The sequence below is a fragment of the Micropterus dolomieu genome, linkage group LG14, assembly GCF_021292245.1.
Source record: "Micropterus dolomieu isolate WLL.071019.BEF.003 ecotype Adirondacks linkage group LG14, ASM2129224v1, whole genome shotgun sequence".
NCBI lineage: Eukaryota > Metazoa > Chordata > Actinopteri > Centrarchiformes > Centrarchidae > Micropterus > Micropterus dolomieu.
In genome coordinates this window covers 9977054-10003150 of record NC_060163.1, presented here as the reverse complement: position 1 = coordinate 10003150, position 26097 = coordinate 9977054, and the positions used below count along the sequence as shown (strand labels likewise).

General features: G+C 40.0%; 3 protein-coding genes across 8 annotated transcripts in view; 2 read left to right on the top strand and 1 right to left on the bottom strand.

Moving 5' to 3' along the window:
- Positions 1 to 7748, top strand: part of pms2 (PMS1 homolog 2, mismatch repair system component) — a 9414-nt gene extending 1666 nt beyond the window's left edge. For 2 of the 4 annotated variants that reach the window (XM_046069377.1, XM_046069379.1), the window contains exons 2-15: positions 1914 to 2053; positions 2404 to 2490; positions 2582 to 2684; positions 2779 to 2962; positions 3804 to 3971; positions 4294 to 4391; positions 4493 to 4592; positions 5027 to 5111; positions 5189 to 5341; positions 5443 to 6301; positions 6387 to 6554; positions 6662 to 6762; positions 6883 to 7052; positions 7386 to 7748. In XM_046069377.1, coding sequence (XP_045925333.1) covers positions 1914 to 2053; positions 2404 to 2490; positions 2582 to 2684; positions 2779 to 2962; positions 3804 to 3971; positions 4294 to 4391; positions 4493 to 4592; positions 5027 to 5111; positions 5189 to 5341; positions 5443 to 6301; positions 6387 to 6554; positions 6662 to 6762; positions 6883 to 7052; positions 7386 to 7529 — 2560 coding nt within the window. In that variant the 3' untranslated portion in view covers positions 7530 to 7748. Of the gene's footprint in view, positions 1 to 140; positions 445 to 1913; positions 2054 to 2403; positions 2491 to 2581; positions 2685 to 2778; positions 2963 to 3803; positions 3972 to 4293; positions 4392 to 4492; positions 4593 to 5026; positions 5112 to 5188; positions 5342 to 5442; positions 6302 to 6386; positions 6555 to 6661; positions 6763 to 6882; positions 7053 to 7385 lie in introns of those variants that run through there. The other 2 variants (XM_046069378.1, XM_046069380.1) reach the window with 2 other exon arrangements.
- A 105-nt stretch (positions 7749 to 7853) lies between these two features.
- Positions 7854 to 14946, top strand: rsph10b (radial spoke head 10 homolog B). 2 transcript variants are annotated; one of them, XM_046069239.1, is made up of 18 exons: positions 7854 to 8147; positions 8252 to 8327; positions 8636 to 8704; positions 9546 to 9716; positions 9797 to 9882; positions 9953 to 10073; positions 10323 to 10499; positions 10734 to 10839; positions 10944 to 11059; positions 11165 to 11354; positions 11498 to 11606; positions 12016 to 12095; positions 12357 to 12505; positions 12983 to 13087; positions 13238 to 13372; positions 13693 to 13792; positions 14101 to 14307; positions 14795 to 14946. In XM_046069239.1, exons 1-18 carry the CDS (start codon positions 7951 to 7953, stop codon positions 14797 to 14799), a joined length of 2199 nt encoding a protein of 732 aa, XP_045925195.1. In that variant the 5' UTR covers positions 7854 to 7950; the 3' UTR covers positions 14800 to 14946. The 2 variants fall into 2 exon arrangements, with proteins under 2 accessions (XP_045925195.1, XP_045925194.1); XM_046069238.1 differs by having other exon boundaries at positions 14083 to 14307.
- An 82-nt stretch (positions 14947 to 15028) lies between these two features.
- On the bottom strand, positions 15029 to 25001 carry dlgap5 (discs, large (Drosophila) homolog-associated protein 5). Of its 2 annotated transcripts, XM_046069236.1 has the most exons (19): positions 24861 to 25001; positions 23716 to 23963; positions 23309 to 23496; positions 23047 to 23121; positions 22897 to 22936; positions 22723 to 22809; positions 22493 to 22591; positions 22237 to 22311; positions 22099 to 22133; positions 21747 to 22009; positions 21365 to 21523; positions 21188 to 21276; positions 20871 to 21031; positions 20680 to 20781; positions 19462 to 19711; positions 16866 to 17503; positions 16577 to 16739; positions 15462 to 15505; positions 15029 to 15296 (listed from the first exon to the last, which is right to left on the bottom strand). In XM_046069236.1, exons 2-19 carry the CDS (start codon positions 23951 to 23953, stop codon positions 15189 to 15191), a joined length of 2814 nt encoding a protein of 937 aa, XP_045925192.1. In that variant the 5' UTR covers positions 23954 to 23963; positions 24861 to 25001; the 3' UTR covers positions 15029 to 15188. The 2 variants fall into 2 exon arrangements, with proteins under 2 accessions (XP_045925192.1, XP_045925193.1); XM_046069237.1 differs by lacking the exon at positions 15462 to 15505.
- Between the last annotated feature and the right edge of the window lie 1096 nt (positions 25002 to 26097).

The following is a 26097-nucleotide window of genomic DNA, read 5'->3' as shown; positions in this document are numbered from 1 at the left end:
CATCCCAATACGTCAAGGATTCCGTTTTGATGATGAAATGCCTAAAAGTTTGAGGCAAAGTTTCGATAATGCTTAGTTATTTACCGTGATGTAATTTGTTTGACATTGTTATCACTGTTGTGGTTTGTGTTTGTTATGTGAGGTTGCTGTTTTACATACTCAACATTTTAAATGTATTACTCAAACTGCGCAGTTATGCGCACAGGTGACGCTCGCGAACAATGTGCGCAGTCCGCGCGGTCCGTTTCACTTTTGTGTTTACAACATGCTGTCGTGAAACGGTTTCAATGATATGTTATCGCTAACAGTTAGTTAAAGCAAACTACCTGCATTTGACAATGGCGAGTAATTAGCAGGTGTCTCTTCCCAGTCACATATCAAAATGTCAGGACACAAGTGACTTCCTCGTGAAGCTTGTCACTCTTTCAAGATGTCTGATGCTTGGTAAGTAACGTTAGCTAAGTTATCAGAGTAATGTTAACGTTATATCCATAGACTGTATATCTTTATTTTACTTGCCGGTATTTGTTTTTGTTTTTACATCATCCAAATCTACAATGTTCAGCATTTATTACAAACTTTATAAGTAAGTCACTAATATAAAGGTGTGTGGCTATGTACAATATTTACATTATTAAGAATTATTATGGTGAACCGAAAAGGACAAGTGAATAAATAGCAGCAGAGAATATTGCACATTAATTATTAAACAGGTAATATTGGACAGAAAATAGGTGATGAGGTCTAAATTTTAAATTTTATTTTTAAACTGCATTATGTCATGTTATTTTGATGAGGTCTCATAACTGTTAGGAATAATCATAGTTTATGTTATGTGTTTCTGAAAAGAAGGGGGAAAAAATATCAGATTTTATAATCCTCAGCTATCAAAATGGGAATCGGTCTTAAAAATCCTATATCAGTTGAGCTCTAAAAGTTAGATTTTCTGACAGTATAGGTTGTAAATGTCCTGGGTGAATGTAAATGTAGGACAGCATCAAGCTTCCCATCTGCTCATGAACACACCACCTTGAAGACTTTGATAGCAAGCCATGCTTTCAAATGTATTATAACAGTATTATGTCTCAATACAAATGTTCAGTATGAACGATCATTCACTTGGAACCCTGTGAATACCAGGACAATAGGAAAAACTCAGTAATCAGTGGGAAATGGTCAGCAGAAATGCAACACAGTACAAAGGGACAAGAACATACAAATCCACCACTGTGAATGCTCGTACAGAAATTGTATTTACATCATCCAAATCTACAATGTTCAACATTTATTACAAACTTTATAAGTAAGTCACCTCATAATCCTCATGTATTCTTCATGGATGAGAGAACCCAGGGTTTAATCAGAAATCAGAAATACTTTATTGATCCCCGAGGGGAAATTCTTTTGTCACAGTTGCACTTGTCAAAGGTAAATAGATAAAGAGTATATAAATATAATAGTATAAATATAAAAAATAAAGACAAATATAAAGGTGTGTGGGTATGTACAATATTTACATTATTAAGAATTATTATGGTGAACCAAAAAGGACAAGTGAATAAATAGCAGCAGAGAATATTGCACATTAATTATTAAACAGGTAATATTGGACAGAAAATAGGTAATGAGGTCTAGTTTAATAACTGACTAAGTGTCAGACACTTAAAGGGAGGAGTTATAAAGTTTGATGGCCACAGGCAGGAATGACTTCCTGTGGCGCTCTGTGGTGCATTTTGGGGGAATGAGTCTTGCACTGAAAGTGCTCCTGTGTTTGAGACTGTGTTTAAAGAGCCTATAACACCTTTGATTCCCCCCCCCAAGCTAGCTGTGCATATATACATGTGTCACTGCAATATATCTTTAGCAGAAGGTGAAGTTATACGGTCACTGAGTACTGCTTTTCTTCTCTGCAGCTGTGAACCTGCCGGAGCCATCAAGGCCATTGACAAGCACTCAGTGCATCAGATCTGCTCAGGACAGGTGGTGCTGACATTGGCCACTGCTGTCAAAGAGCTGGTGGAAAACAGCATTGATGCAGGGGCCACCAACATTGGTAGGCGTTGAGTATCTCACAGTATCTCACATTTTTTTTACTGTTTACAGATGAGGTTTTGATAGCCCCCCTGTCACACATGAGAGCTACAGTTGTGAATGCTGACAAAATAATCGTACTGTATTTGTTGACAAATGACACAATGTCAAGTTTTACAGTCCAGTATATTAGGAGATATATTGGTTTAGCTTAAAATCCAAATGATAATTGAAACTTGAACAGAAGCCCACTGTAGCAAAGGTCTCACTGTACTGTGAAGGATTCAACTGCGTAGTATGATTTGAAGAAAACAAGATTGCTATAAATGGTTGTCATTGTTATGTTCAGTACCACATTGTTGCATGTTCCAGATGTCCGACTGAAGGAGTGTGGAGCTGAACTAGTGGAAGTGTCAGACAATGGCAAAGGGGTAGAAGAGGCCAACTTTGAAGGACTGAGTACGTGTCAGCTTTTTTTAATCTCCACCCTGTTAGTCAAAGTCTACCTAATCTTTTTGGTTAAGTGAAACATCTTCCATCTGTTCCACAGCATTGAAACATCACACGTCAAAGCTAAGGGATTTCGCCGATCTCATCCATGTGGAAACATTTGGCTTCAGAGGTGAAGCCCTCAGCTCTTTATGTGCTCTGAGGTAAAACACTTCAACAGCCACATGAATTCAGCACATACATTTATATTACTTGTCACTTCTATGAGCCAAAGTTCCCTCCATCCCCCTTCGCCAGTAACCTGAGCGTGGTGACATGCCATGAGTCCTGCCAGGTGGGGACCAAGCTGGTGTTTGACCACAAAGGTCACCTAGTGCAGCAGTCACCCCATCCCCGGCAGCAGGGCTCCACAGTCAGCCTGCAGCAGCTCTTCTACACGCTGCCTGTTCGACACAAGGAGTTCCAGCGCAATATTAAGAAGGTCAGTCATCAAAGGATCAGTATTATGTATGTTTCCTTCAGTCATGTAACGAGTGTTGTCGTTGCATAGTTTGTCCGCCAGAGGGCACTCTATACCTGTTGGCAACACACTGGAACCAAATCACCACAAAACTGCACATTAATTTGTTCAAAGTACTATTTATAACAATAAAATTTTTATTTTTAAACTGCATGTTATTTTGATGAGGTCTCATAACTGTTAGGAATAATCATAGTTTATGTTATGTGTTTCTGAAAAGAAGGGGGAAAAAATATCAGATTTTATAATCCTCAGCTATCAAAATGGGAATCGGTCTTAAAAATCCTATATCAGTTGAGCTCTAAAAGTTAGATTTTCTGACAGTATAGGTTGTAAATGTCCTTGGTGAATGTAAATGTAGGACAGCATCAAGCTTCCCATCTGCTCATGAACACACCACCTTGAAGACTTTGATAGCAAGCCATGCTTTTAAATGTATTGTAACAGTATTATGTCTCAATACAAATGTTCAGTATGAACGATCATTCACTTGGAACCCTGTGAATACCAGGACAATAGGAAAAACTCAGTAATCAGTGGGAAATGGTCAGCAGAAATGCAACACAGTACAAAGGGACAAGAACATACAAATCCACCACTGTGAATGCTCGTACAGAAATGTGTAACACATTTAACCTAACATAAATAATTACTAAATCTTATGTAAAACCTATTTCTCAGAACATAATATAATTTGTAATGCGTATCCTTTGAATTGATTAGTTTAGAGCCAATCAGAGTCTAATTAAAGGACCTGTCATTGACCTTCAATCTCAAATATTTAATCTTTCTGTATTTTCAGGAGTATGCCAAAATGATACATGTCCTGCAGTCCTACTGTATCATCTCTACAGGAGTGCGTATTACCTGCTCCAACCAAAATGGGCAGGGAAAGCGCAGCACAGTACTCAGCACCAGTGGCAGCCAGTGTATGAGAGACAACATAGGGGCCATATATGGACCAAAACAGGTTGGAACATTGTTTCACATTTTACCTGACTATACTTTTTTGTGTTGTCTACAGAAGGTGACCATATCACTGCTGTGGATCTCAATTCTCCAAGATGTTGTCTGTAACTGAAGGAAACATGTCTTCCTCCTTGATCTTCATTGTTGAGTTTATTTAATAAGTTTAATTCGTATTTAAGTCGAAATCCAACAGTGGAAGAATTTCCCCAACCCTAGAGGAACTGTAATTCCTCAGTTGAAGTTAAATATGCCAATTGTTCTGACAAATTGCCTTATTTGGTTTGCTAAATATTACATTTCAATGTCTGTTGTGTGTTCTGCAGCTACAGAGTCTTCTGCCTTTTCAGCAAGTGTCCCCCACAGAAAATGTTATTGAAGAATATGGACTCAAAGATGCAGATCTACCCAAACAGCTTTTTACGTGAGTGACACCACTACATAGAAGTAATGTGTATGCCTTCACTTCAAACACAGCAGGTATTTAAAAAAGAAAAGAAGAAATGTAAATATCTGTCTTGGCAGCATCACAGGGTTTGTGTCACGAGGAGACCACGGTGTTGGGAGAAGTGCCACAGACAGGCAGTTCTTTTTCATTAACAACCGGCCATGTGATCCCCTTAAGGTAATTCATTAAAGTTTAAGTCTCCCTATTTAGCATTTATAAAAATATACAAACATTTAATAATTGCTTGTAACACACTCTAATCTAGTTGTAAGCAGATATATGGACATTTTTATGTTTTTATTGATCTACAGTATTGGCCAAACTTCTCCCTTGAATATTATATCCCATATTATTACAACCGTGTTTTGCTGTAATTGTCCTTCATTATGCATTTAAACACCAGCCTCCACTTGGAAGCCCACAGGAGGAGTTATAGTTGTTGATAGATATATTAATAAACACTTATATCTTCTTTCACCAACATTATAGTGTGTCCTAAACCATTTTTTAAATGTTTATATACTAATAATGAATGCTAAATAGGGGGATTAATTAAAGGTTATTACCAGTGAGGGTTTCTAGCCTAATCTCTGGTTATTCCTAATTTGCAGGTGGCCAAACTTGTGAATGAAGTGTATCATATGTACAACAGACATCAATATCCATTTGTTGCCTTGAATATAGCTGTTGCCTCTGGTAAGAAAATTTCCTTTGTGAAACCCACGCTGCTTGCTGACTTTCTGTACTACATGAGCATTTTTGTGGTGTTTCAGAGTGTGTGGATGTGAACGTAACGCCAGACAAACGTCAGATTTTCCTTCAGGAGGAGAAACTCTTGCTGGCTATTCTAAAGACCTCTCTCATCAACATGTATGAGGTTGAAGTCAATAAGATCAGCCTGAACTACATGTCCATACCCGGCACCAGTAAGAACAGATCATAAGATGTATTTATTGATATTATAGCAGAGTAATATCACTGAGAGAATCATTTTGACTGTTTGTCTGACACTTGTCTCTAAAAACAGAAACAACGTCTGCATCAGAAATATTTCAGGTTGTCCCGTCTAATGAGAACATGCCAGAACCTGGAGAGGACATGGAACCACTGACTCAGAGCCCAAAGTCGTCCGTAAACCTGGCCGACCTAAAGGTGGCTTTTTCAAGTCATCACAGCTCCAATTCTGGGAACAAGTCAAGTACGGCAAAAGCTGAAAACCGTGGCCCAACACAGAAAACACTGCAGTCTTTTTTTAAAGGCACTGTCAAAACTCCTACCTGCAGCCCAAGTGCAAAATCTCCTATGAAACTCACAAGAGATCTAGCTCAATGCTCCCCTGTGGGAAAGTCTGTGCTTGATGGGTTCAGGTACGGAAAGACGTTATGCAGTGAAACAGACTCTGAAAAAGACAGTGCTGTGTCCACTTCTGACTTGGCAACCCCAGATATTCAGTGTTCTCCTGAACCGGTTGTTGACAGCTCCAGTGTAAAAAATGAAACACTTGAAGAAACATCAGACAATAGTCACATTGTTCCAGAGGACCCAGAGTTACAGACTGAGCCATGCTCTTCCAATCAGGACTGTACTCTGAGCCCAGATGCCAAGAGGGCCAGGACAGAGAAACTACGTTTCCCTACAGAACACAAATCCAACACTTTTTCAAACTGTTTTGAGAAATCCTCCTTGACGGTGGACGCTGCAGTCTGCCTGCAGAGGAGGACGGTGCCTCTCCAGTTTTCTCTACAAGAGCTGGCAGGGAAGGTGAAGAGGTTGCAGGACCAGCGGAAACAGGGGGCCAGTGAGGATCTGCGTTATCGACGTTTCAGGGCCAAGATTAACCCTGGAGAAAACCAAAGTGCTGAGGAAGAGCTCAGGAAAGAGATCAAGTATGATTTTCCTCCTTTAACTTCCTTAACTGGCCAATATTTGAGTGTAATTTTTTCCAGTAACGGTAAATGGTCTTCCCTACAGTAAAGACATGTTCAAACAGATGGAGATCATCGGCCAGTTTAACCTGGGCTTCATTATCACCAAACTCAACTCGGACATTTTCATGATTGACCAGCATGCCACAGATGAGAAATACAACTTTGAGATGCTGCAGCAGCACACTGTGCTCAAAGGACAGAAACTCATAGTGTAAGAATCTAAATCAGATCATACATATTTCCTTGTGTTTTTAAAAAATTACCTTTTTTACTAGTCAGTGATCTATTTTTGTGTTGTTTTTTGTTTCCTGTTTGCAGCCCTCAGAAGCTCCACCTCACTGCTGTCAGTGAAAATGTACTCATAGAGAACATTGAGATTTTCAGAAAGAATGGCTTTGAATTTCTCGTCGATGAGGACGGTAAGAACATTTTACCTGTCAAATAGAGTTGATTGTTGATTTTATCTCAAGTTCAAAATCAATTATTTCCTGCTTTTAGGATTACAAATACTAAACAAACTATTTTAATTGTGGCTGCAGCTCAGGTGATGGAGAGGGTTAGGCTGGTGTCTCTGCCCACCAGTAAGAACTGGACATTTGGCCCATCCGACATCGAAGAGCTGATCTTCATGTTGAGTGACAGCCCAGGGGTCATGTGTCGACCATCCCGCGTCAGGCAGATGTTTGCCTCTCGAGCCTGTAGAAAATCTGTGAGTTTATACTGATAATACTAAAAATAAACAGATCATAAGTACATGTACATTTGTGAAACTTTTGAACCTCTGCCAGTTCATTGTAATACTGTACAACAATTAATGGAAGAAAAACGCTGCATGGGAGATCCAATAATAAAAACCCACAAATCTAAAACTTCCTGTTTTGGTATTAATGGAAGGTGTTTGTGATTTGTAATAATCTGATGTACTGTGATGAGCCAAAATAGGACTAGTAATTGAATACCATGAGTTAATTATCCTGACCTTTTTATATACAGTCTATGATCCTGACACATTATCTGTTTTTTTGCTCCTGTCCATCGTCAGGTGATGGTCGGCACTGCTCTGAGTGTCAGTGAGATGAAGAAGCTCCTGGTTCACATGGGGGAGATTGAGCATCCGTGGAACTGTCCTCATGGCAGACCCACCATGAGACACCTTGCCAACCTGGACATCATCTCACAGGACTGACCATGTCAAGGAAAATCTTACGTAACACTCATTATCATTATTTTTGTTAAATCACCCTTGCTGCTACACAGAATACTAAATCAAAACTATAGATGCTGATTCAAATGTTCTAAATCTGTTTAGCTGTGTTCTGTTTTTTTTTGTATTTTGCATCTCTAAATAATCTTTTTTGTATTTTAACACCTCATTATTGGAGGAAATAAACACGATATATTGAAACATGTGTAGCCACTTTCTGTTATCTGTTGAACCACTGGTGTGTTCCATAGACTGTATGGTGTGTTCACGGATTTGCCCTTTTTGACTGATAAAGGTTGCCGTAGTTGTAAGCGTCCTTTGCCGTTACCATGGAGCCGATCCTAACTTGCACTAGATTCGTGAACAGTGCAAATTGACCCGGTGGAAAGAAAAGGACAAAACTATGATAGAAAACGAGGAAACGTGCGGAAACGCAGAGCTGCCGCATACAGCGGAAGTAAGCGAAAAAAGAAAGTTAGTGAGCTGCTCCGCCGGTTTTAAGGAGACTTTATCGGATGAGGACCTCCAAGGCCGACTTGAGCAGCCCGACAATGATGGCTCTTATGAACTCCCCACACTTTTTAGCTTAGTTGTACAGAGGTAAATCATTCATAACTTTAAATATTTTTAGAGAATGAATTTCCACGGAGCCGTCACAGTGACTTGCTGTAGCTGAAGTGTAAAAGTTGGTGTCTCATTGACAGACATGAAGGGGAAACCTGTGAGGGCCGGTTTCTTGTGGAAGGAGCTGCTTGTTTTGAAGGAGGACATATGTACAAGGTAGAGTTGGAAATATAACGCCACATCTTCAAACCATGGGGAAAGACAATTTATTTTACATGCATAGGCTACTTTCTGATATTTAACATTACTAGTCCATTTACTAAATGAAAATACAGTTGTGTTTCTAATGTGTTTCTTTAAACACAATCAGTCTTATTTAATAAAAAGACAGAAAAACATTTTGATATAACTCTAAAATGCATCAACAAATATGTTCTAAAATTGCCAGAATACACCAGAAATGTATCTAAATGTCCTTTGCTCCAGTTTTGTAAGAATAAAGTTACTGCTTTGTTTTTCTGAAGGGCATGTTTTCCAAGGGACTTATGAATGGACATGGTGTCTTTACAAGGGCAGGCGGATTGAAATATGAGGTAGGGTACAATAATGATATATATTTTCAAAAAAAGACATACGTCATATTACTATATTAATATGCACCATAATCTAATCCACAAACAACAGATTAATCCTCAAAAAGGATGTGAATGTGACTATTATGTACATAGTAGAGCAGTGCTTTACTTCAAGATCTGTACACATAAACAAGGTATTCATAGTAGTCTCGCCACTTCGCTACATATTTCTCAGTCCTCTCCTTAGAGCTGAAAGAAATTCTTTCCTATAATGCCACTTTTGCCAACTCTGTGAACCATTCCTGAAAAGGAGGCTCAGCTGGGTTCCTCCGATCTCATTATAATTTGCTTTCCCATAATTATACTGGTCTGAATAAAGTACATGGCTCCAAAGTGAGATGTCATTTGTGGATCACTGAGAACATAGTCTCAAAATTGGTCTGGGTAGTGATTTTTATACGTTTATGAACCATTTGCCATAGTACTGAATCATGAAACATTTCCAGGGTAGGTGAAAAAGAGTCCCTTTAGAGCTTTGTCCGTAAACTTAAGCCTAAACAGCCTGGAGGGGGTCCAGTAAAAGCGACTGATAAGCTTACTGAAAATGGATTAATCTAATTTTGACATTGAAGCAAATAATTAAACCCCAGGAAATAGTTCATCACCAGGACAACAATAATAATATGCAATACTACTACCAATAATAAAAATAATAAACAATAACAATAATAATCTGTGCATAACATTTCTAAACATTCATCCTGTATACAAAACTAAGTGAGATGAAATAAAATAGAATATGATGAATTAAGGAGTTCTGCTGTCACCAAAATGTTGAGTTGAATTTTTAATCCAACAGGGACAATTTGTGCGCAACATTCCCATGGGCCAGGGCACCTACACCTGGCCGGATGGTAGCTCCTATCAGGGGGAAGTGTGCAATGGTATACGACATGGGACTGGAACCTACAAATGTGCAAATGGTGTTTCATACAGAGGCCAATGGGATCAGGGCAAAAGGCACGGAAAGGTACGATCCACCAATTCACATCAGGTATAGTCTTCTTTTTTTACATTTTCTTTTTTTTTAATTAGTTGTCTTTGTGTTAGGGTACAGTGTATTATAACCAGGAAAAGACCTCTTGGTACAAAGGCGATTGGGTGAAGAACAACAGAGAGGGATGGGGAGTGAGACGGTATGTAGAGACTATATGATCTAATCTGTTATATGTGAACCGTTCAAAGGTGACATCAGTTTCTTAACAGCTACCCGTCTGGTAACATTTACTCTGGTGAGTGGAAGAACAACCTTAGACATGGAAAGGGTACGATGAGGTGGCTAAAACTGGGACAGAAGTATGATGGGATGTGGCAGAATGGACTCCAGGTATGACCGCACACCATGCACACACAGAGTAAGTTATCCTGTAGTATCATCTTAGCCCTCTCCCAGATTACTGACACATAAAACATCCATCACATTTTTCCAGAGAGCCTGTGCAGCAGAGCCCAAGTGTCACAGTTCCTTTATTATGTCAGACATAGTGCTAATTCCAGGACAGCTTTTTACCCTCCTTGAAACGTTAACCAGATTTATGTTTTTGTTGTGAATCACATGAGTTCTCTTCTCTGGCAGCATGGACAAGGCACACACGTCTGGCTCCTGAGGCGAGCGGATATGTCCCAGTATTTCCAGAGCAATCACTACATAGGGGATTTTGTTCAGGGTCAGAGGCACGGACAGGGAGCATTTTACTACGCTGGTGGTGCGATCTATGAAGGAGAATGGAGGAACAACAGAAAACATGGGGAGGTTAATAAATTATGCAATATTGCCTCACACAATTGACCCCAAATCTCCAGAGGGAAAAAGATTGAAGACTCCTTGCTTGGATGTAGCAAATGCTTGAAGAGCTTGTAGTGTTTTTCCCTTTGGATTTTTCTGTGGGGAACTTTGGAAACACCTTTTAACACTTTTTTGACTCAGATTCAGTAACCCACTTGCAATACACACATATGTAAGGAAGAGTGGCTGTATGGTTCACAGGGAAAATTCACTTTCAAGGATGGGCATGTTTTCAAAGGACAGTTTGTGGATGATCAGATGATGACAAACAACCTGAGTGGACGTAGAGCTCCTACTCCTCTGTGTGGTAAACACCTACAGTATATTGGCTTCATATCAAGGTGATAAGTGACAGTGTTACACTCGGAAATCATCAGGTACAGTGGCGTAGAATTTTGTGTCTTGTTACAGGTGCATTTCCTCTGTCAGGTCGGGAATCCTCTATCTCAGCACCAGACGTGACTCTGAACATTGAACATCTTCTGGATAAAATCCCTGACAGAAATCGTGAGACTGAGCGTAAACAGGTCAGGTCTCACTTCACACTGTAAAATTGTCAACATGTGACCTTTTGCCCACGTCCTTATTTTCAGCCCTGTTTCTGCCCTGATGCTGTGGCTTATGTGTAACAGGTGGATTTTGCAGTACTGGGGCAATACTCAGAGCTGAGGTCTGTCTATAGTTTCTACAGCAGGCTTGGAAATGCCCCCTCCCCAGATAACATCTTCCTGCTGTCCCGCCTGCAGCTGTGGCGCCTCCTCAAAGACTGTAACATCCACCATCACCACATCACTCTGACACAGATAGACCATTTTATCAGAGGTGATAAGGACTAGCCCTCACAATCTCTCCTACATACATTAATCCACCTCACATATACTGGAAAGGACATCGTAAGCCTCATAATTACAGTACATTTGGAGGCTTGGACACTGTGCTAAATGTTTTTACTCTGTGTGTCTCAGAGGACGCCACTACAGCAGAGATCCACTCTCCTTTCACTACACTGCTTCTTCGTAGGTTCCTCAGCTGTCTAGTGGTTTTGGCCTACCACATCTACCATAATGACATGGTGTAAGGAATGACTCCTAACAGATATTCACCAGTAGATGAAACGCTTGTAGCTCTTATTAAACTTTTTCTCTAGCACCACCATGAGGTTGTTTCTTGTGGTTTTGAGTGAAATAATATACACTACAAATGTTGAATTGTACTGCCCCTATTTATTTGTATTTTTTTTAAACTATTGGGTTGGCTGCCCCAAATTTTAACAATGATATTCCAATGAGCCTCAGCTGTAGTGTGTGCTGATTAGCAAATGTTAAATGCATGCTAAAATGCTAGGGTAAGTTGTTAAACATTATACCTGGTCAACTGCTATTCTCTGTGCTATGGAGGAAATAATATATTAAGATCAAAATAGCATTTTTAAGGGAATACCTGAATTGAATTAAGAAACATCACTTGTTGACTCTTTTCACAGGTCACAAACGAATCTTCTGGCTACCTGCTTTTCCAAACTGATGACAGACGACATCCTTCCCAATTCTAAGAATGTAAAAGGTGCTAACAGTAAAATATTATAGGCTCATGTGCACACAAATGTTTTGGATGACAAAGCAATCTTCAAACTGATTTATTAAAGCATAAGAAGACTCAAACAGGGAAATTAGGATAGCAAAACCACTTATTTATTAAGATTGAGTGCATTGTAGGTTTCTCGCTTGTCTGTTGTTTTTGCATAAGACGACACCTATAGAAACTCTTTGCTCTTTATTAATCCAGTAATAGCTGTGCTCATTAACTATAGCTGTGTTGATCCAGGCTTCCTGTTTAGGCAGCCAGACTGTTCAGTGGTGGTTGTGAACTACTTACAGAAGTGCTGGGAAGTCTATCAGGCTTTCTGCAAAGTCAGGGCATCCCCCAGAGATGACCAGACCATGACCTGCAGACAGCTGCTGTGGATGTTCAAGGTGCAACAGACTGTAACATGAACGTGCACATTACACGCTTCTTTATTATTTTCCCCACTTAACATAAGAAATGGATGCCGTTTCTGTTGCTTGTTGCTACAAAATAATCAGAGGGGTGCCCAATTTTAAATGACTTGATGAAACGATTCAATCTACATTAAATAGTTGGAAATAATACAACTAACTTACTATCACACATTCAGCTTGCATCAAAGGGGTTAACTGTTTTTTTGGCTGATGTTCAAGATTAACATTAAATTGGAAGTGTACATATGACACCCTTTTAATATTCCATCTGATACATTTAAAAATGACTCGGGTCCTTCTCATCTACACAGGTCTCTCTCACCAGGAAACATATCGCAAAAACAGTCTACCAATTTAAAACTAATGTCAAACATATACTGTACATGTAAATATATCATTGTCAGCTTGAGATAAAACAATATGTTGATTAGTTTATGTAATCCCTGCCAGGATCTCCATCTGCTGGATAATAAACTGACTGCAGCGAGATTACTGAAGATCATCACAGCAGAGAGCCGCGACCCTAGCTGTCTCTCCTCCTGTGTGGATCTGGAGGTCTGTCTTGTATAGTCTTTACACCAGTTGACTCAGTCATTATTTTTCAGTGCCCACTGAAAAATTAGCATTCATCTACTTACCCTTATTTGTGTAGTCCTTTCCCCCCTATGCACCTCGTTTGTTGTTATCCCACTCTTTTTGCTGCAGATAACGTTCCTGGAGTTTTTAGAGGTACTTGTGGGGTCTGCTGAGGTGAAGTGTCAGCCGGTTTCTGAAGGCCACAAGGAGGAGGGCCAGTTGCTGTCCAGCCCTGACGCTGAGGCCAGGAGGGACCTACCTGAGGTGGAGGCCAGAGAGAAACTTACAGACACACTATGTGATGAGTGTAGTTGTTCCAGCATACTGTTACTACTAAACTTATACTATAAGGAAAAGCTTGGAAATTCTGCAGAAAAAACAACCAGACCATTGCAATTATCTCACAGCCAACATGAGTTATAAGTATCTGTTAAGAAAGTTAAAAGACATCCAAATGTCCAGTATTGACATCCGTACTGTCAAGCCCCTGCTGTTGATATTAATGAAATATGCTGTGAGCATGGCAAAGTGACGTTGCTGAAATCTTTAGTAACATAGAATTGTTTTTTTACATCTTATAACAGACAGGGAAATCCCTTGACACAGCAGAATCATCTACTACTCAGGATGTGGATAGTCAACGAGATGTAAAGACTAACATCAATGTGAAACCTCAGTCTGCAGGTTTGTTTAAATTATCTGGTTCTTTCAAATAATGTATTATATGTATGTACTGTTCTTGTACAGCGTGTGTATGTGTATATAAATCATGGAAAAGGACTTTAGCAGTCTTGTAAATGTCCAGGAAGTGAAAGAACATTCAATTAGTTGCACTGACTATATAGAAGCTTCTAGCCATGTAGAGGATGTCTGCACACATGCATATAAATTTTGGATTGCAAATGCACATCTTTCTGATATGTTTGTTAAGTAGAATCATAATCACTTAAAAAAAAATAAAAAATCATTTTTAGTTTCGAGTCTTCTTCCAGGGCACACTCAAGAGCACAGATGTGAAGGAAAGGGCACACAAGTCGGAGGAAAGGAGGCCAAAGAGCACAAATCGGAGCTTTGGATCCAGACGATCCATCACTTCTTCACCCACTTTTTCTTCCCGGCCTTTGAATACAACCAGTTAGTGTCCAAAAACATAAAGGAAGAAAAGCTCCACCAGGAGGCTCAGAGACCATCACTGCCAGGTAGTACACTTCTAGCAAATCCTAACTAAGATTTCAGTATTACATAGTCAATGACTGGCTCATTGTAGTAGTTTATATGTACTGTATCATTACTCGTGAGAATTAAATCAGGTACAACACTCATTTTGTTTCCACCTATAGACAATCTTCAAATCTTTATGCACTAACTTTCACCGAAAAAATAGGGAGGAAAAAATAAATTTGAGATGCAATTATGGGTTGACAATCTACATTTGACTCTTGTGGGAGCTGAACATGAGTTGCTTTGTATCTTCTTCGTAAAAATCTCAAGCTTTTCCTGATTGCATAAACATAACCAATACCAATTAAGATTATAATGTTTGTATTCAGAATTCACGTCACATTTCTTAAGCATAAACACAACCACCAGATGGTGCCCACTACTTTCCCTCCACCTTCATTGCAGCTCGACTCATTGTGCCATAGACATGTGCAGTGCTCAGTGTTGTGTTGTATTGTGTTACAGGTTGAAGGGGCATCAGGAGGCTGGTGAATGATAAAGATTCAGTAACGTGGGCTGCAGAGCCACCGGATGAACACAGGATGAAGCTAACTGTACCTGAACTTTCCATGCAGTCAAAAATGAATAAATATACATGCCTAGAGCTTTCAAATACAGTGAGTAACAAAAGGCACTGTGTGCATTGCAAAGTTGTGATCTGATGTAAATAAATGAATGAATGAGTACTGGGCAGGTCAATACCTTGTAGTAACTAAAACTTTAATTAGACAAAACTTTTTTTCCATTTAAACTAAAAATGATCACAATCAGTCAGATACCTCTTCCCCCAAAGAGAGTAATAAAAGTAGAAAATACACATAAAAATACAAAATTTAAAAGGAAATCTCTTTGCTACACATTAGAGGGGAGGGGTGAAGACCATAAGGTCACTTGGACAGACAGACTGGCGGATCCGGTCCTTCAGATCTGGAGTGAAGAGAAGCAAGGCGGACTCTGCTGTCTGGGCCTAACGATGCAAAAGAAAAATAGACCATTCAGCAATGATAAGGCTGTGATAAAGAAAAGAAAGCAACCGTTAAGAACCTAGTTAATCGTTCAATGTGGATTTAAAACTTAATATTTGGGGAAAAAATTGTAAGTTTTTTCAAATAAAAAAGAGAAAAACCTTGACCTGTGGTGACTTTAGAGTTAACACCGAAGACACCGCTGGCAGTGCTGTGGTGAGAGTGAAAAGTGAGTGCAACAGTGAATAAAGACAGTAAAAAGTGCAATTGTAACATCAGTTTAAAATAAACCTGGCAGAAGAAAGCTGTCTCTAAAAGTTGCAGCATGCAAGAAAACAAAAACGATTACTCAAATTCCTTCAATAAAAATTATGTTTTGCTCATTTTTAATCTAGAAATTTTGCTTACTGCAGCTTTAAGATCCACTAACGTTGCTAAGATAGAAAACCCAGGGCCCTGTTTCAGAAGAATTAGTGAGTATGTTAAGCCTGAGATGAGGGAAACTCTGGGTTTTCTGTTTCAGAGAGCGAGATCAGATAAACCCTGGATCGGTAACTCTGGCAACTGATGCTGTGAACCTACCCTCCTGAGGAGGTTGCAATTTTACAGTCAGTTTGAACCTGCAGACAAATAAATAATGAATAGGCTAACCTACTGGGTTATCCATGAGTAAACTGTGTCTTATAGGCCATTTAATCCGTATTTTCATAATCATGTAGCTGATTGCCACCAGCATTTTGTCCCATCTGGTTATAGCTGAATAAATAAGCCAATTTTTTATTTAAAAATCAAATGTAGCCTAATAGGCCTATAGAAGATTTTTATCAATCATTAAGAAAATTCAAGTCTGGTAAATGATGAATGAGCAATGCTGTATAAAAAAAAATAAGAACATTAACGTATTGATCCTTCCTCCACTCCTGTGTTTTAGAGCCAATAAGGGTCCGCGTTGGCACGCACTCATATTTCTAGCTCCACCTGATTAAAATGGAGGCTCTGCCTTTATTTATCCGTCGCCATGGTCAATCGTAGTATCGGAGCTCCACTGATGATGGCTTTTTCTCATCCCCACGCACGCACTGATGTCAGGTTCTACATACTCAGAGTTGACTGAATTAATTTTGATCAGCTGTTCTGGAACTGAAAACTCAGGAGTTTCCCACCTCAGGCTCAGTCAACTGTGAGCTGAGGGATAAGCTCAGAGTTTGTTAAGCTTGCTTTCTGAAACAGGGCACAGGTGTTCATTGTGTGCATGCACAGTACCTATAGGCATCAATCATACCCGGTTCTTCCTGAGCAAGCAGGTCCTCAGATTGACCTCTGGGACTCTCCATTTCTACATCCACTGCCATAGGAGAGAGCGTGTCTATGGCAACCTTTTCATTTTGTGACATGCTGCATCTCTGTAAAGGCTGGAAGTAACGCTTGTCCAACCCAAGAATTTCCTGAAATTACAACAAAACATGTTTGTTGTGTGGGCAAGAGAAAACTGTTTGGATCACAGCTTTTAATTAATGACATCCTATGAGGCTGAAAAACAGGACTCTCATGACGCCTGAAAATGTGTTTACCTCAACAACCGAGCTGTCTGGTGTATGGCACACAGACCCTTGGGCATCCACTGGGCCCTGCACAGCAAGAGGGAATGAGATGGGAGCCTGGCTGGGAGTTACACATGGTGACAACATGAAACTCAGACGAGATGAGGGCTCTGGGGCTGGGGAGGCTCGAATAGGGGTTTTGTGTGGAGAGGGGGAAAGTCTTGGCGAGACAGGGAGGTCAACATCGACGGCTTCAGCTGGTTCATCTTGCTCCTCGACTATAGAAATGGATGGAAGTGAATTTCCAGGTGTGGGTGTGCTCCATTCAGGAACAGCGTTTCCCTGTGGGGAGACTGTTTCTGACTGCTGTGCAGGGCTTCCCTCGGGCTGAGTGTTGTCTGAAAGCACTTCCTTCACAGGTGAAAAACAAAGAGACTCGTTTACATTGTCCTTTCTGTTCTGGGATGAATGAGGAGTGCCATTCTGAGACTTTGGTGCTTGTGCAGGGGTTTGGATGAGGGTAAGACGAAGATGGGCAGGAGTGTGGACGGGGGTCTGTGCCATTGCAAGGGATCGCCGAGTGATTCTTCTAGGTGAGAGATAGTTTGAGCAGGGAGAGGCCTCGTGCAGCACAGCAGCACTCAGACGGATGGATCTCCGCACTGAACCTACAGACACAACAATATGTATGACATGGTTATTAGTCCAAAGCTTCAAGTTAGGGGTCGACCAATAATTGGTCTGGCTGATTATCGGCACCGATATTCAGCATTTTTTCAATAATCTGCATAGGTCATTTTAAAAACAGATAGCGGATATAATTAATTAATAAAAAAAAAGTGCTCCTTTGGCTCTGATGCAGCCGCCTCTCTCTGTCTGCTGGAGCCCACAGAGTGGTGATACAATGTCCCACCCACAGTACTAGCTGATTGGTTACAAGTCTCGAGTAATAGCCTATGAACACAGACTATTGTGCAGCAGTAGCCAATAGAACGAGCGAGCCATCATGCTACAGCCCCTCTTCTCCCCTCTCACCAGGTTTTCGCAGGCACAGACACGAGCGGAGCTAGCAGAGTGTAGCTTACACAAGTTCACCATAACTACGCAGTTACTGGAAGTAAGTGCAGCAAAAACAGCAGTACTAGTAAAAGGCTGATACTGCATCAGTACAACGGGCAGGAACGTGCACCAAGTGATATTTTAAATAAGCTCCACCGCAGCTGTGTTTTGGTTTTACACAAGTACATGTGCTAGCTCGGCTAAAAGCTAGTTAGAAACAAACTAAATCTCTGTCTGTAGCCTGTATAGCTGAGATGCTACGTACCTTGTTATTATGTTCCATTTGTTTCCAGTGTGAAACTGATTTCATATTGTTACTTTTGTTGCTGCTCTGACAGTAAGTTATAAAATTAGATTACTTTTCTGAATGTGTTCTTTTTTAAAGGCAATTATTTAGTAATAAAAAACCAACGACAGTATAGATAAAGTACAGAACCAAATAGTATCAATAAAATTCTAAGATATAAAATAAATATAATATAAATGGCAGCAGGCAGGGCTAAACATTAAACTTTTTTGGCCAGCGGGTTTGAAACTACTGGCCCGAAGCCAATTTTTACTGTCCCTTCTCACGAAAGTGTTTAATCGTTTATTAAATACATTCTGGATATAAAAAACAAAAATGAAATCACAGTTAAAATGATAAAAAAATAAAAAGGTTAACAAAACAATTTACTTTTAAAACAAAAACATACTAACAGACTCTCCTACTGACAGCCATTTATGAAAAATGTACAGCAGCGGACACGAGTGTCCTCTATCCTGGTGAACAGGTTGCCATGATAGCGACCAGTCAATCACAAGGTAGTCCCGTCTAAAAGCATACACTGCAGTATCGTCTATTTTCCCCTAAATAGGACCATAATATACTAAATGAACATCATGCTGTGTTGAAGAAGACTTGAAACTAGCGACTGAGACTATAAACTCATTTAAAAGTGTTTACTGAAGGAATAAATCAGCTGAGAAGTAGCAACATTTTATCATTATTTCTAATGGAACTCGCCCCCTGCCGGCTGTTAGAGAGAATGCAGCTTAAAGTTCCGTCTGCATAGTTTCACTTTCGACCCAGAGGTTGCCGCATGATTGAGATCAGAGAAATAACATTTGACAACCTCTCCTCATGTAACTACAACTCTAGATTGGACATCGGTGCACGCAAAGAGCTGCAAAACAACTGCAGGTTGTTGAGTTTAAATTTTTTATTTATTTTAAATACTAATGTTTTTGCACAGCAAGTTGCTAGTTCAACTGTCCCGACATTACGTTTTACTGGCCCCAGGCCATCGGGCCACCATTATCAAGCCCTGCCCTGGCTCAGTCACTAAGTCAAGTTTAATCTTATTTTCAACAAAGTCTTGTGTTGGAGTTTGTGTTATTCTAAATTCTGACACCAAGATTAAAATTTTTACAGCAAATGTATATCGACTCCAAATATCGGTCTAGTTACTAATAATCAGTATTGGCCCGAAAAAAAAAACCCAAACATATCGGTCAATCCCTAGTTCAAGTACACACAAGTGATCAGTGATGCATGACTCTTTGGCAAGCAGTTATTTCCTCTCACCTGGTGGTTTGGCTGGGCTTTCCACATGGAAGAAGCCTCCATCAAAGACAACCGTGTCATTCGGTTGGACTTCTGTTTGGGGTTGTGGTTCCCGAGAGTTCGGGCTGGGGTTGTCCTCAATGTTACCTGCATCTTTTGCAGCTTTCTCTGCTGCCTGCTGTCTGGCTTTCATGGCTGCCTTCACAGCAGCCAGACGAGACTTGGCTGCTGTTGTGGCTCCTGTTGGTTTGGCAGGTGCAGCGGAAGGTTTCTGTCAAATGGAAAGGACAGGCACAATGTCTTTGTATCAGAATCAGAAACAAGAACAATGCATATAAAAGTGCTTATTATCCAAATTACAAAAGCAAAATGGTAGGCCATGTGATCATATAGTCCGTTTCAAAATGCACTACAAAGTGAGGCAGCACTTAACTATTATGTATTAATTAATCTAACAACTAATTTATGGATAATTTTAAAGATTAATATAACAATGAATATATCCAAAATAAATATTAACAGCTCATCTCATTCTTATTTCAATAATATGCAAAGCACATTAGAATTATAAGAGTGGCATATTTTAAACTGAGTCTAATTTCCATGTCATTACTTTTAATGATAACTTAGTATTAACAGATCCTATTTATCAGATGCCAGATTAGAAAAATACTGGATGGCAAATTCAACAGGATTACTGTGACGATGAATGATGAAGATGAATTTAATCACTGTTTGTCAAATATTTCCATGAACTGGAGATTCAGTACATGACTTACATGGATATGACATGGATTTATGGAAAACATATTTTAAAGTCACTACTAACAGGAACTCACTCCTTGTGTTGATAATCCTAACATATCGTGCTTGTGGCACGAAAAGTAAACAGGATGTGCAGTGCCATCTTGCAGCCGTCTTGACAAACCACTGCGGGAAGATTTTGCTTTAAGTGTTTGGGTCGCTTCAGGTGTTCGTGCATAGCAACATTACTGCTGTGTACGCCATTTCCTATTTACATAGCTCACAATTGTTGGTGCTCTGTCAAAAATACTCCCAAACCTTAGATGGGTGGAAGTTTGTTTGTTTTTTGCTGCAGGTTGACTCCCCAGGGAATCCCTGCTTAGCCCAGTTGCAGCACTTCATTGCGACATCCCCATGCACGTTATATAAGTGAACATATTTCCGTAATCCCTGATGTCGCTGTATCGCCCGAGCCCTACTGTAGAGAATCTTCACCTTCACTGCTTTCCTCTGTCGCGGTGGTGGCTTGTGCTCCTCCACCCAGCCACGGCTCTCTGCTTCTTTGAGAGCGTCAAACTTCTTGTTGACATCCTCCACCTGAAAGATGGCAAAGTACAGAATATATAGCCTTCTCATGTGTTTGGTGCCTGAAACAATATATTGTCCCTCTCATATGAGGCACGCACCTGGTAATAAACCATGTCCCAGAACCCCTGCAGGTCAGTGCAGGTGATGATCTTCTCTCCTCTGCACAGCTCGCAGTCGTCCACAAGACCGCTGAACTGTTTAAAGCGCTCTTTCATCAACAGCCTCGCTTGGCCGACTGCTGTACGCATACGGTCTCTCACTAAACACACAACAGCAAGAAAGATACTGAATCATAATAGTTCAGTTTAACAATAATGTAATTTCCCCTCAATTAGGAACACCACCCATCTTGAACTAGCGCTAAATGAAATTTAGTGACATATTCAGGATGTCACATTAAAGACAATACACTCACTCTCTTCTGGAATGGATTCATCCTCCACTTTAGGCTCCCAGTGCCCACACAGAGTTATCAGTCTGTCTGTCTCATTGGCAATTTCCAATCTTAAATAATATACCAAGAAAAAACATTTATTAACTAAGAAATAATTGTAATGACTGAAAAATGTTAACAGACCAAAAAAAAAGGCACCTGAAGTATGTTACATCATGTTTCGATTCCAGGGGGCTGCCCGGATTCGGAGGGGCCACTGTGGGAGATGTACGAGGGGATTTAGAGTGAAGGGGTTTGCTTGGCTCGGCCTGAGGCTCAAGGTTGAACGTGGGGGCCTCTGGAAGAATGAAGCTGGGGCTAGGTAGGAAGAGTGACAACGTGGCATTGAGATAGGAAACAACTTAAGTTTAAAAATTATACAGAATTTCTAATAGGCTCTAAAGGCAAAAATCTCCGGTTCCCTATTGCTTTAAATTCCATTGTGGGCTTATTTAAACCACCCAAAACCTTTAATATTGTTATATTGTTGTAAATATCTTCAGCAAAAACTATAAACAAACAAGAGTGAAACCAAACAGACCTTGGTGTAAGGAAGACGTCTGCCGAGCGAGGAGTGAGAGGTTCAAACTTGAAGGACGACAAGCCAGTTGGAGCCTGGAAGACAAAACCCTCTGGAGCAAAAGAAGAGATAGAGGATGGCACTTCAATGGGATCCACAGCAGGGATAGAGTCAGCTGGAGCTTGTTCCACCACCATGTCATCCTCTTCAGAACAGGGTGTTGGGCTGGGGGGATGAGGTTTTTCCTCTGGATAATGCATCTCAGACTCCTTTGGCTCAGCCTCCTACACAGGATAGAAATGGCAAACTAACTGATCAGCAAGTTTAAAAAAAATAAAATAGTCATTGTTGTGAAACTGACAGAAATGCTCACCTTGGGCACAGCAGGCTGGACAGTGTTAACAGGTGCTGCATATTACAGGGGAAGATACACAAAAGAAATAGTGTAAGAAATTACAACAAGTGTCTCTTACGTGGGAAAACTGGACAATTCTTTGTCAACATTTATTACCTTTACAGTTCCTTCCTGTCTCAGAAAGCGGGGCCACAGCTTGGACTAATGCTCTGCTCCTTGTGGTTCTTACACCTGAGAGTGAGGTGAGGCATTAAAGAATATTAAGAGTGGGGTTATTCTAATAGTGTACATGTCTGATAGCTTTGACGGTCAGCATCTCCACTACTTTTACAGTATTTACGCATCTATGAATAAATTATCATTATTATTTTTTACAAAATTGCTGAAACAATGGTCATGGCTCAATGTGTACCTGCAGACTTGTCCTTAGGTTTGTCTTTCACCACAGGAGCTGCTGTAACAGGAGGCCTGTTGGCTGATCTGGTCGACAAAGCTTGTACGACAGGCTCCACTAGGGCAGGATGGCATGACAAGACACAGATTGAGATGCAAATAAGGAAATACAATAGGGGTAAAGTCAACACGATAGCTGTCTCAAGGTCCAGCTATGTGCGAGGATTGTTCTTCCTTTTATTAAGTTACCTGCAGGCATTTTAGTCTTGCTCTTAGCTGGTGCAGGCTTGACGGGAGCAACACGGCTCCTGGTTGGTCTTTCCACAGCAGGTTGAGCTAAAGGAGAAGTCAGATCTAAAATAAACCAGGTTGCAGAAGACAGCGAGATACATTTCAAATAAAAGGGACATTTAGTTAATTTACCTTTCTTTGCCACAGTATTTGGATCCTGCATCTTCAGAGGCTGTAGAAATTTAGGCAAAATAAAAGCAATGCAACAGAGAATTTTAGTGCTTAATTTTATGGAAGTTAATGCGAGAACATATAAGAACGTTCTCTTAGAGAAAGTAGTACCCTCTGCACTTGATGCTGCTGTTTCATTGAACGAGTGACTCTGGTACTCTGGGATGGAGCTGTGTTCACTTGTGTCTAAAAGACAAGCAAATATTACATGCTGATTATTGGAGTCATACATCATTATAACCGCACCCAGCCACAAAGAGCTACACCTCTGTTAAGATTTGTGTTATCATATCCAATAAGAACATATGAAAACACTGGGGTATATCTGTACAGTAAATAGTGTAAATGAGTCTACCGTGGAGTCCTCCCTCACCTCCGTAGCTCTGGTTGAGGCAGCTGGGACTGCAGGCAGGGAGACAATGGTAAGGGTGTCCCTTGGATGATACACGCCAGTCTTAAATACCCCTTTACGCTCCCTTTCTCTCTTTTCCTTTTCCTTCTCAAGAGCCTTGCGCTCTTTCCAGCGCGCAAGCTGTTTTAACCTCTCTTCTCCAGCCTTGTCTGTGGAAACAGGTGTGAGATAAAGCATGAATTAGCAAGAATGATGGTCATAAAAAGGCAGAGTAGCCTGGTGATCACTGATGTAGAAATGGGTGCGAGCCTCTAAAATGCATTTAAAAAGATGTAAGACATTCAGATAGAGGGTTATTGCTGCAGGTGCCTCATTGGATTTGTGAACAGACGAATAGGTTTGAGCTGTGATGGAAAATAAAGCCCTACTTTTATCAAATTTTGCATTGTTCTGCGTCTTCTCCTGAATGGTTGACATGTTAGCCATTGCGATGGAGGCATCCAGGGAAGAGATATCCAGCTCCGGGAGCTTATCCAGCTGCCTGCGTGTGTTCACAGTCCGTTCTCTGTTCTCTTTCTGGGACTGAGACCTTCTACGGGACATTTTTACCCTCAGCATTGACGCACTAGTGTCCCGCTGGCGCAGGTGAGCAAACCGAGACTCCATGTTCAGGTATCTGAAGTAGTTGGGAATAGGAAAAGAATAGTTATCAGAGGTTCATCAAATTGGATGTGCTAATAGTCATGCCAACTGGCACAAAAAATTACACTGTGTTAAAATGAGAGGAATCATAAACTGAAGGTGTAATGGGAAACATATATTCACATGTTTTGTACTGTGGTCAGCTAACATTAAAACAAAACCGGCTGCATCAGACTAATTCTTGCCATTATATATCATTTCCTCATTAATTTTCCACAAACGTTATTACGGTGATGGGAAATAAATCACTACTTATATCTATATGAAACAAGCAGAACCCTCTCGAAAATAAAATGAAACATAACAAAAGTTTAGTTAACTGTCTAAACGCTACATGATTGTTTCCTCGTCGATTGAGTCCTGGGATGTTTGTCTCCACACTAACGGTTAACGTTACGTTGGTGAATTTAAGTGAATCGAAAGCCACTAATGTTACATCTATCAAACCTTAGTAAAATGAAGGAACGAAAAGAGGCCGGGCTCTGAAACATTTTATGTGTGTGAAGGAACACTTTAACGTTACCTGTACAATGTAACGTTACACAATAACTTAACGTAAACTTAACGTTTCCGAGCTTAAAGCTGTGGTCCAATATCTACTTTTAAGTTCAGCATATGTTAATTTATGTTTATCAAAGCCCAACATAATTTCACTTCTACTACTGACCGTTAACTAGCTGTCGTTAAAACTGCAATAAATTGAATTGGAAAATGTAAAAACACGTTGGACACCAAAACAAGCTAACAGTTAGCTAAAGGGATTCAACTAACTTTAAACTAGCTAAAGCTAGTTAGCTCACCACCACACCGACAGATCATGAAGCAACACGATAAGTGTTAGTAACTACATATAATTACACATCCATCTTACCTTGTTGTTTCCCGAAAAAATACTTCCTCTTCTTCCAGTAAATAAACTTACTGCGTGCACAACGGACGGACTAGATCCAACCTAAAAAAAACACAACAATCATGGCGGGTGACTTTTCGAAAATCATCTAAGCTAACGCTGATTGGCTGCAGATCACACAGAAACGGTGAGCGCTGATTGGTTATTTTTCTTCTTCTTCAGCTTTTTGTTCTGTGGTAACAACTGTAAAGTTTTATTCCACCCATTGGTCGGTGTGTGAAGTGCAATTGTAACAGCTCATAACTACTCCTACTACTTGTTACTGTTTTTGTTTTTGCCATGATTTCTATTCCTCACATAAAATGATTATATATATATATAAATATTTTTTTTAGATGAAATTATGAATTTAATTTACTTGGAAATCCAGGTCACAGTCTGGAGGACAAGTGGAGAGGCACAGAATCCACGTAGCTTGAAGTGTGAAGTTTCCACAGTCTGTGATGTGTTTCTCCAGTCCACGAGCTGAAGGCCTCTATCAAAGCAACCTGGGCCTCCATAACACCTCAGCAGTGCCACAGGCTGATTGTCTCCATGCCACGCCACACTGATGCAGTAATTTGTGCAAAAGGAGCCCTGACCAAGCATTGAGGGCATAAATTAACCTTTTACAGAACTGTTCAACTTTTCAGAAGGTTGAAACTTCTTTATTATACATCCTTTATTTTAATATTCTAATATTATGAGATATGGATTTTTGATTTCCATGAGCTGTGAGCTGCAATTAGATTTGAAAAAAAAAGGAAATATTTCACGTATGTGTAATGAATCTAGAATATAAGAAAGTTTCACTTTTTGACTTAAATTACAGAAATAAAATACCCTTTTCACAATATTCTGAGATGCACCTGTATATAGTGTGACAGGAAAAAGTATGTGAACCCTTTGGAATTACCTGGATTTTTGCATAAATTTAACATGTACATGAATACGCCTTCTGGAGACTGTGATGCTGTGGTATGACCTCAATGGAGCGATACACACCAGACAAGAATTTTGCTGAACTGAAACAGTTGAGTAAAAAGGAATAGTCCAAAATACCAGTTATTAAAATCAAGGGTTCACATACTTTTCCCACCCTGCATTGTACATAGTCATGTGGATGTTTACAGTGTGTTCAGTAAAATTCAATAAAAAAAACAAAAACAAAAAAAAACAAAAAACAATTTATGCAGAAATCCAGGTAATTCCAAAAGCT

What these genes read in the sequence shown, in the direction of transcription:
- rsph10b (XM_046069238.1), top strand. Translation starts at nt 7,951, where the DNA reads ATGATAGAAAACGAGGAAACGTGCGGAAACGCAGAGCTGCCGCATACA. An exon ending in TGTGGCAGAATGGACTCCAG is followed by an intron (nt 10,074 to 10,322) that starts GTATGACCGCAC and finishes CTTCTCTGGCAG; the next exon opens with CATGGACAAGGCACACACGT. An exon ending in TGTGAAACCTCAGTCTGCAG is followed by an intron (nt 13,793 to 14,082) that starts GTTTGTTTAAAT and finishes AATCATTTTTAG; the next exon opens with TTTCGAGTCTTCTTCCAGGG.
- dlgap5 (XM_046069236.1), bottom strand. Translation starts at nt 23,953, where the DNA reads ATGGAGTCTCGGTTTGCTCACCTGCGCCAGCGGGACACTAGTGCGTCA. An exon ending in CAAGACTAAAATGCCTGCAG is followed by an intron (nt 22,592 to 22,722) that starts GTAACTTAATAA and finishes ATCCTGCCCTAG; the next exon opens with TGGAGCCTGTCGTACAAGCT. An exon ending in GCTTGCTCAGGAAGAACCGG is followed by an intron (nt 15,506 to 16,576) that starts GTATGATTGATG and finishes CTCTCACCACAG; the next exon opens with CACTGCCAGCGGTGTCTTCG.